The sequence below is a fragment of the Aphis gossypii genome, chromosome X (genome assembly GCF_020184175.1).
Source record: "Aphis gossypii isolate Hap1 chromosome X, ASM2018417v2, whole genome shotgun sequence".
Classification (NCBI taxonomy): domain Eukaryota; kingdom Metazoa; phylum Arthropoda; class Insecta; order Hemiptera; family Aphididae; genus Aphis; species Aphis gossypii.
The window spans coordinates 50287864-50298756 of NC_065533.1; the positions used below are offsets into that span (position 1 = coordinate 50287864).

The 10893-nt window shown below is 33.6% G+C and overlaps 1 protein-coding gene and 1 long non-coding RNA gene across 2 annotated transcripts; both read right to left on the reverse strand.

Moving 5' to 3' along the window:
- Positions 1–1798: 1798 nt before the first annotated feature.
- Positions 1799–6742, reverse strand: LOC114128928 (uncharacterized). The gene has a single exon (XM_050206433.1). The coding sequence runs from the start codon at positions 6464–6466 to the stop codon at positions 5105–5107; it is 1362 nt and encodes a 453-aa protein (XP_050062390.1). The 5' UTR covers positions 6467–6742; the 3' UTR covers positions 1799–5104.
- A 2010-nt stretch (positions 6743–8752) lies between these two features.
- Positions 8753–9970, reverse strand: LOC126551846 (uncharacterized). The gene is made up of 2 exons (XR_007605730.1): positions 9511–9970; positions 8753–9396 (listed from the first exon to the last, which is right to left on the reverse strand). It is a non-coding gene; the product is annotated as an uncharacterized LOC126551846 (long non-coding RNA).
- Positions 9971–10893: the final 923 nt, after the last annotated feature.

Sequence of the window (10893 nt, forward strand, 5' to 3'; positions counted from 1 at the left end):
ATTGTGAAAATGGTGGTTTATATTTTAATGACCTGAATATCTAAAAATTAAATCATGTACAGAAAATGACAATTTAAACAACTGGTGTATATATTTCAAGTTTCTACGACTAGTAATTTTTAACTATAACAAAAATCTAAAATTATTAATTGATAGTAAATCGCTATTTTACAATTGAATTTTGCATTTCATAAACATTTAAACTAAGAATAAATTTTTTTTAATTTGCCAACGTTCAAGTTATTTTATAATTATTATAAGCCAAACTTATGGAAAATCTTGTATTAAATTTTCAAGTCTTGGCTATTTATGCAAATTTTTTTATAAACTTTAACAACAAAATAATTTGTATATATTCATGATTTTAACAAATCTTTGTCAGTATTTGAACTTCAAACGCTAATAAAAAAAAAAACCTTTACCTAAACAATTTTCGTTCATTTTAAAAAACAAATTGTGAAAAATGCTCTAAAAACTAAGAAAATATACTTAAATTGTCAAAAAATATTCTAAAAATGCATTTAAGATTAATTTTGTCAAAAAATACAAAAAAAAAAAATTACTTTAAAAATGTAAAATAATCAGTATCACCCAAAACATATTTTATACTTATGGGCCAACGTTTCAAAACAACAAAAAAAGATGCCTTTGCATCAAAATCGCAGCCCTAATTATTATATATACAGTGAAACTCCCATCTAACGAATTTTCATTTAATAAAATTTTCTATTTAACGAATTATTTTTGAGAACCATATGATCTTCATTTTTAATGATAGGTACGCTAATTCTATTTAACAAATTCCTCTACGATACGAATTTTTCTTGTTCCCAATGAGACTTCGTTAAATAGAAGTTTCACTGTGCCAAACTATGTATTAAATTTATAGAAGTACAATTCACAAAATAAAATTATTAAAAAAACAAAGATTTGCTAATAGATACCTGGTCATATAATATTATTATTATACATAATGAAATACTCAGAATTTAAAAGCGTCATGTATAGAGGTATTCATATAATTATGTAAAGAACTTTTTAATGTAGATGTTTAGAGAATGCCACCGCATACCCTGCTCACTCCCATGTTCTGTCTCCATGAGTCTATTATAAAGTATTTGTATGTAATGATATTTTAAAGAAATGATTTTTTTTTTATTTATTATAGTGTAGAGCAGCGGTCTCAACCTTTTTATATTCGCGTACCACCTACATAGTTTGAACATTTTTACGTACCAACTTACCATTTTTTTGCTTTTTGGTTATTAATAGTTTATAGGTACGTTTATGTTTTTTTTTTATAAAGGGAGATTTTCTTCGCGTACCACCTATATGAGCTTTCCACGTGCCACTAGTGCAGAGATGGCGAACCTATATGTCACGCGTGTCACACGCGGAGTGACACGCACATGATCGTTAAGTGACACACGCAAGATCTGATTTTTATCATTCAAGCCATATGGATGCAGGCATTTTTAAGTTTAAAAAGAAGTTCATCAAATTAGTTGACACACAAGAAAAATAAAACAGAATCAAAATTTTTATTTGACTCGTAGGTATATAGAAAGGTTCGCCATCCCTGCACTAGTGGTACAAGTACCACAGGTTGGAACTCCTGGCTTAGAGTATAAAACTATTACAGCTCAACGATTATATAATAAAAAGAAATAAATTAAAAATTGTATAGATACATATTATGTATATATATATATATTTATTTTAAATAAAATATAATTATAAATACGCGTATAATAATAATAATAATAAAAATAATTAAAAAAAAAAAATACATATAATAAATAATAATAATAGTGGTGGTTTTAAAATTTTTGTTTATATATACGCGTATCTATATGATATAATTTGTGCAAAAATATTAACAATAAATATTTGATGCAAAATTTGCAACAATGTGTTTTAAATTAAAAATGAAAATGAAAATAAATATTAAATATAAGCATATAATAATAATACAAAATAAATAAATTTTATATATATTTGGATTATGATAAAATTATAAATTAATAATAAGAAAATAATTATAAGTTTATGATCAATAAAAATTCTTAAACTCTTCGGTTTCGTAATATGTATATTATTATATAAAAAAATAAATTTGTTCTTTATTCGTGTTATAAATTATAATGAAAAATATAAATAATATAGGATGATAAAAATAAATATATTATTCAGTAAAGTATTGATTTTAAAATTGGATAAAAATTAATTAATAAATGCTACAATATAATATGTATCGTGATACAGATATTGAGATATTATAATATCTATTATAATATAGGCGATTCATACGATTTTTTGTTTAAATGGTCGATATAAATTCTGTTACACACATACATAATATATAATATATAATCAAATAATACAAGTATAATTATTATGATATTAACATTTTTATAATAATAAAATATAAAAAAAACATTACAATAAATAGAAATCAATACATTTTGTTGTAATAGACATAAATATAACATATGCATAATATTATTCGGTATTCGTAACGTACATGTACATAATATTATTAGGATACTATCGTAGACTCTAAAAAATAGATTATAAGTAGACACATTGATATTATTTTTGGTTATTTTATTTTACACATTGTTATCATTCATGACCGTCGTATATTTTTTTTGTATTTAGCACACACGTCTTGATACATACTTCTATTTATTTAGACTAATTGATACAATTATACAACTACAATATATAATAGTTATTTTAGTTAACTGTTTGTTAAACTATAAAATCCCCTTACACACAAGTATTTGTCATCAATTTTGGTGAACAATTTTGCTTGGGATAAGTAGATTCGGTTAATAATTCCGCTATAGGTACCTATATACAATATCATGTAATATATTATATACTATATTATGATCTGTCAACTATTTAGTACAAACCCCTCTTGACTAGACTATATTTTTACTAATAAGCTATAGATTCTGATTTGACTAGATTATGGTTCAGCTAAATTTATATATAATTAAACTCTTTATCGGACTAACCAATATATCTATACATATACAAAGTATATAAGTAATAAGTACTTATATTATTATATCCCCTATATAGCTGTATATCTAACCCACAATGTTTGACTGGATTTTATTTTGACTAGACTGTGTTATATTTTATGCTATTGACTAGATTTTATATTTTGACTAGACTGTGTTATAATATAGTATGCCTATTAGTAGGTATACTTTATTGACTATGTTTGACTAGATCATACTTTTCGACTAGATATTTTATGCTGTATTGACTAGATTTTATTTTGACTAGATTGTGTTGTAATATAGTATGCCTATAATTGGTATACTTTATTGACTAGATCATACTTTTCGACTAGATATTTTATGCTCTTGACTAGATTTTATTTTGACTAGATTGTGTTGTAATATTGTATGCCTATAATTGGTATACTTTATTGACTATGTTTGACTAGATCATACTTTTCGACTAGATATTTTATGCTCTTGACTAGATTGCATTTCCACTACATTTAAACTGACTACTTTTGACTAGAATTTATTTCAACTTGACTAAACTATACACGGACTAAAATTATTCGATTGGACATGGATGTTTATTTTTATAAGATAATTATGCTACTACTTAAAATACGATAATAATATATACAAAACATATAATATAATATAGTATAAATTTATTTGGGAGGAAAAGGTTATAAGACGTACCTATATTATATTATATAGGTATTGGTCTGAATATATAATATCTTGGGACAAATGACTAGAACGTACTCGTGCCGTACAACGGCGTTTTTTATAACAATATACAATTAATGAATAAATATTTAAATATACTCTCTATACATATTATTATAATAAACTTATATTAAATGTGAAGTATGACAGTTGAATAATTTAGTCGATACGAATATATATATTATACACCCTAAATACGTATATTGACAATCACTGACAACCATCACACTTGCCTATATATATATCAATTATGAAATATAGATAACAGTTAACCATATATAAACTTATAATAATAATATAACAATGTAACACAACCCACACAATATTTTTGTTGTTGTTATATATACTTAATATAATACTGACGCATTATGTCCCAGTGTCTGTCGCATACGGCTCGGTGGTAACGGATTCGAATAGAATAATATGTATTTTGTTATTGTAATAATGCAACGGCTGTGGTGACTTGAATGCCCGCCACCACCGAGTGACATGCGACGACTTATTTTCTATAAGGAAGTTTATTAAGCTTAAGTTCATTACGAATAGAAAAACAGTACATTAAAAAAATATAATTAAAGTATAAAACAGATTGTTTAGATAAATTTATGATGGGAGAGGAAAAGGGGGGTTAGAAGATGGGTGCATTAATTTCATATAACAGGGGTTAAGAATAAAGAATTAAGTTAATTTTTGTGGAAAATGACAACAGCTGACTAGACAATATACAACTTGGACTAGACTGTTAATATTACGCTAAGCTGAAATATCCAGTATTATATGCTATTAATTTTGCTTATTATTATATCGCTTATTAAATATTATGTATGAGTATACGCGCGTATGACTAGAATTATTTTCATACACAGCGCATTTCATATACTTAATTATTAATGAATATATAGTAAATTATTTATGACTAGATATGTTAGAATTTCTGACTAGAATTGTTTTATGACTACTCAATGTAGGTATTTAGTATAATTGTATCAAAAAGTATAATTTTGAACCCATAAAAAATACACAAAACTAAAGTTAAAACTGAATTTGATTGTTTTGTTATTATTTTATCGAAATATTTAAAGAAATTTGTATCCAAACAGATTGCACTAAAATCATTTAAATAGAATTTACGGTTTTTAATTTGTGTAGTACGCTGTTTAGCTCGACGACGGTCAATGACGTTTAAAAGTTCTTAGATGTACGAGTAATTAAACCAATACAGTATAAAATAACCAATGTGTTTACAGAAATATTAATAACATTAAACATACCTACACCTACATACCAAATATAATGTACAATTTAGGTAATTATATAATATCGTATACCTATATATAACGGCGACGTTCATCTGCTTATTTGGCGATGTCACCACGGTCATCGTTGTACTTGTTCTTTTCGTTGTCATCGTTGCCGCCGTCGTTGTTGTTGTTGTCGTTGCAGGCGGCGGCCGCAGCAGCCGCGGCCGCTTGCACGGCCCGCTGCAATATGTTCTTTTTGAATCCCGAGACGGAAGTCATCGGCGCCGTCGTTATGCTGTTGGTTCCGTCGCCGTCGTTGACGTCCGCGATGGTTGCTGCAATGTCGCCGACGACATTTACGGGTTTGCTGCCGCCGCCGCCGTTGTTGTTGTCGCCGTTCTTGCTTTGCAGCTTTCCGGCGCCGGCCGTTTTCGCCGCGGCGGTTCCGGTGCCGTGCCACCGTCGGTGCGACGCCAAGTTGGCCGGACACTGAAACACCTTGTCGCACTCGGGACACGTGTACCGGACGTGCACGATGCACCGACACCGGTGACGGGCCAGCGCGAAGGCGTCGACGTACCGGACGCCGCACAACCGGCACCGGTACGGGCCCAGAGCGTTCGGGATGCTCTCGATCTGACGACGAGCCTCGTCGGTGGCCACGACCACGTTAAACTCGGGGTCGATGTCGCCGCCGTCGTAATCGTCGTCGGCGTCCTGTGCCGCTGCGCAGTCGGTCATCGGCGCCGAGTACGGAGGAGGTGACGGCAACGACGACGACGACGACAACGACGGAGAGTACGACGCCGGACGTTTCCGGCCGGCCGCGGTCGTAATAGGTTCTTCCGAACCGGCCGGCACGATGATCGTACCGGACACGGGCGACGACCTGTCCACGTGACGGTCGAGCATGAGCTGTGGCAGCAGTTTTCGCGTTGCCGCTTTCACCGCCGTCGTCGAAGCCGCCGCACCGGCTGCCGTCGAAGTCTTTTTAGCCGATTTACCTGCTCGATTGGCCGTCGTCGCCGCCGCGGCCGGCCGTTTCTCCGGCGTCTTGGCCGCTGCCGGATATCCGTCGGATCCCGCCCGTTTGCGAGGACTGTTGGTGGCATTGGTGGTGGTGGCGGTGGTGGTCGTCAGAGTGGCTTTCACGGACAAGTCCAGCGGGCCCGCCGAAGTCGCGTCTTCCGGCTCGTCTAGTCGATGACGTAGATGCGACAGTCCGTTGTTTCGTTCAAAAGGCCAATACTCGTCCTTGCCGGCGCCGCCGCCGCCGTAGACGTCGCCGACCCGCTGCCTCTTGCCGCCGGGCCCCGCGAATTCGTCGTCCACGTCGCTGCTTCCGCTCCCGCCGCCGTCTCCTTGATGGTGGTGGTGATGATGCTGTAGGTTGCGCAAGCGGACGGCCGCCGCGGCCGTGGTCATCCACCACGTCCACGACGGGTCGGCCGCCGAGGCTTGAGCGTAGTCCGTCATCGTCGGCAGAATTAATAACGATAATAATACGTGATATATATATATACGATTTTGAGAGCGCGATGCACTCGGGGACGGCTGCTGCAGCACTCGCTGTGTCGTCGGTGCGCGCCGCTCCTGTTGCGGTGCGTGACTGCCGCCGACTACTGCTGCAGTCGCCGGCGTGGTATATCATTACGGTATCGGTGGCGGCGCGCGGTATATACCTACGGCCGCCGCCGCCGCCGCGGTCGACCAATCGCCGCGTCCGCCGACCTGTGCAGGGGGCAGGACCCCGGTGTCCACTGCCGCCGCCCAGCACACACTCATCGGCGGCGTCGGTGACGTAGTCGTAGGTACGGCGGCGGCGGCGACAATAACAATAATAACAATAAACAACGCACACGTCATGTGTGTGTGTGTGTATAATATTATAATGCTCTATGTGTATGTGAGCGCGCGCGGAGATACCTTTGTTGTCGGTGGGTCATATATGAACGGGGGATGGGTTGAGGGGGGCGCGTGCCACAACCGTTGCAGCTGCCACTCGGCGGGCACTGTATTATAATACGACGGAACCGCGCGAGCGCGTCGTGCCGCGGGTGGGTGGGTGGTGAGTTGATAAAAATCGCTGCGGCGGCGGCGGCGTGCGAACAGAAATCTCCCTTTCGCCGCCGCCTCCCCATTAGTGATGCGCTTTCGCTTTTTTTTTTTTTGGCGTTCCCGCGATCGTCCCCACGGGCACGATATATAATATATAATATTTTACACACCGTGTAGCACTATTATATATATCATATGTGCTCGTATGTAGTATATTATATGATGCTCGCTCGGTGCAGTGTACATACTGCAGCACACAATGCTGCGACGGGTATAAGTATAAGTATTATGTGTCGCGTCTATATGTACGCGACTTATATGGTCTACACGGTCCGACGGCGGTGGGCGGTTGGTGGCGGGGCGGGGTGACCGGCCGTCGGACGAATGGGAGGGTTGATTTTGACGGTTATTGTTACGAACAACCCCGCGACACAAATCTCGACCGACTGTTATGTGCGCACATTACGTTAGGGTGGTTAATAGTTATAGCTATAATTCGTCGTATATATACCTATACATCGCGCGTATTATTTTCCTATATATACGGTACGCATAATGCTGTACTGAACCGGTCGCCCGGATAATTATATCGCGAAGAGCTTGCGCGGAAAATTTACGGTACAGATTTCTGTATAGTGTTCGCATAGACTGCAGCTATCGTCCATTCACTGCAGCGCATATTATATTTTATGTATAATAATATAATACCTATGCTAATTATATAAGCCGTTGGCACGTTATTGTGATCATATAATATGTGATATTAAATTTCTTTAAATTTTATTCTTATTTATCAATAACTAAGCGCCAACAGACGAATACCTACTTCCTGAGATGGAATTTACGCGTAAATAGTTTGTAGGAAAGTTACGTTAAGTTAATTAAACTCAATAAAAAAAAAGTAGTAGGTAGACACCAAAACAAACAATGAAAATAATTTATTTTGCACTGTATCAATTACTATTGAACCAAATTATACTTGATTTCTACGTCTAATGAGGAAAAACATATTATCTGTATAAAAATGTATGTTTGTCTGTGTGTCCTTTGTGGCATATTATGCATTCCTAAACCGTTCATCTGATTGCGATGAAGTTTGGTTCAGAGATAGACTACACGGAAAAAAATAATTAGTTGGTTTAACTAAAAATATATGTACACTAGCCATAAAATGTAATTCCGTATGGCATAGCCCAACATTTAGTTGCAAGTACCAAACGGTTATAGTTGCAAGATTAATAGTTAATTTGACTACAATTTAAAGTTGCTAATTTTTTTAACAATATTATTTAGTTAAGTCAACTATTAATCTATTGTAAATATATAGTTGATACAACCAAAAGATATATTAGTCTTACTATAGCATCAGTCAAATTAACCAAGTCAATTTTCTGAAACAACTAAACAATGCAGTTGACAATTTCTCTAACTAAATATTTAGTTAAACCAACTATTGTTATTTTTGACATTTATAGTAAATATAACTAAACCTTTTATAGTCATTACTATAATTTTAGTTAAATTTACTAATCATTTTTGTTTGAAATTGCTAAAAAATATAGTAGATTTTTCTAAGTCTATTAGCTAGTTTAATTTAAACTACTAATATTTTTGGGGTGATCAAGAAGTAGGAAAAAGAAAGTACAAGGACCTGTAAATATAAACAACATAAATTTCAAAAAAAAAAAAAAAAATACAGATTCATTAAGAATAATAAAATATTTATTAATAAAGAAATGTTTTTTTATACATAGTAGATAGTAGATACATAAAATTTTTGTATTACATATGTTTATGAAGATATATAAGATAAACCATTTGATAAGACACAATGAACAGTGGGATGTACACAGTCTAATTGTTCAACTGAACAACAAATTAATTTTTCAGTTAATTGCACATTATATGCTTGGAAATGCTCATCAAAATATTTATTCTCATAAATCTTACAAATAAAAAATGGTATATTATTGGTTTGAATAAATATAGATAAAATTAGTCCAAAAATTGGTAAAATATTTGGATTATCACTGAAATTAATAAGAACAGACATATTATTGCTATTGTAAGTGGTTCCTTTAAAATCAACCCATGAAACAAATATTGCATTTTCTAAAAATTCAAAAGGAGAACATAAAAATTCAACTTTACTATACTCGTGCCTTGTAGTTTCCGAAAGAGTTATTTGACGACCAAACTGCATATCAATAATATTATTATTTGATGACAAAACTCTGTATGCCAAACTAAGTTGATGTTTCAATGCTAAAGTATAAGGAGAGTTCTTACGAGATGTAATTGATTTAGCAGTTTCTTTAAGCTGTTTATGTTTTGATTGAAATATTTACCTATAATAAAAATGTGTTTTAAGTTATATTATGCTGTCCATATTATAGTATAAGCCCTGACTATATTATTTATAATTAATAACAAGATAAGCATAAAAAAAAATATTAACTTACCTTTAAATTTTTCAATCATATCTTCAAATCCCCATACGGATAAAATATTTTTAGTGAAGTCGTCCATTGAAATTTAAAGCAATGCAATTTTACGAGTAACAATGTTTAACGGTTACGGATTAACGTCGGCAGACGGCTTGTGACTAGTTGTTGTGACGGGACTCGAAGGGACTACGGTAGACACTAGACAGACTGGCGACTGCGAAAGGCGCGAGCGGGGATCCAGAGATTAAACAAAATTAACTAAACGTATAGTAGATCCAACTAAACAATCTAGTGAAACTCTTAAATAACCACACCATTTTAGTTACTTCAACTAACTTTATCAGTAGAATAATTATATTTTTTAACTATAAAATTCTAGTTCAGTTTACTATACCATTTAAGTAAATCTAACTAAAAATTAATTACTTCAACTAAATTTCTGCCAACTAAAAATATTTAGTTTATATTTTTTTCCGTGTAGACCTTTGGAAAAAAGATAGGCTAATTTAAAAAGGGAGAGGTCTAACCATCATCTTGGGATGTGTTCAAACAGGGATTTAGAGATTTACTATATGGACATTTTTGTTTGAAATAGTTGCTGTTGGTTTTAATTTCATTATTATTAAATTATTAAAGCGATAATAATGAGTCATCGAATAATTAAATAGTAATTTGTCCGATAATATCGGACTCTGGTATTTTTCAATGAGTGTCTTTGGATTTGTCTTTTTTTTTGTCATCACTGTAGAATTGATAACATTAATTATTGAGCACAGATTATTGTATTATATATATATCTGTGTTATTGGGTTTTTAAAAACGCGCCATGGCACTGTATGTTAGATGCATAATTTATATAGGTATGTGTCTATGACAGTTTTTAAATTTTAATCGGATTTGTGAATTTCATATTGCTTAGTGACAGTTCGTATGTGTTTAGTGTTTTTTCTGTTATTGCAGCAATATAAATAGTATTCAATCAAAAATGTATAATAGAATTGGCATTTTTAATGGCCATCGAAGAGCACGGATTCATACTCCTATATGTATAATATATTATGTTGTAATCAAAAATATTAAAGACTTAATTTATAAAATTAAAATGGTTATTTTCGAAACTAAATGCCCATATAATTTAAAATTATCGTTTAAATATGTTTAATATGAGTATATGACTAATCTGTTAATAATGAAAAAAATATTGACGTAATTTTATAGGTGATGTTTTTTTAATGTGGCTAATGGCTATTTTCTGTGTGTATTCAATCTGTCTTCTACCGACTACCACTGACACGATAAGCTTTGAAGTTACCGTATAGAATATAGATATTATAATTTACACGTAATCAAAATAATTCTTAGTTGAGTAAAATAATTTGTAAAGTGTTTTAATTGATA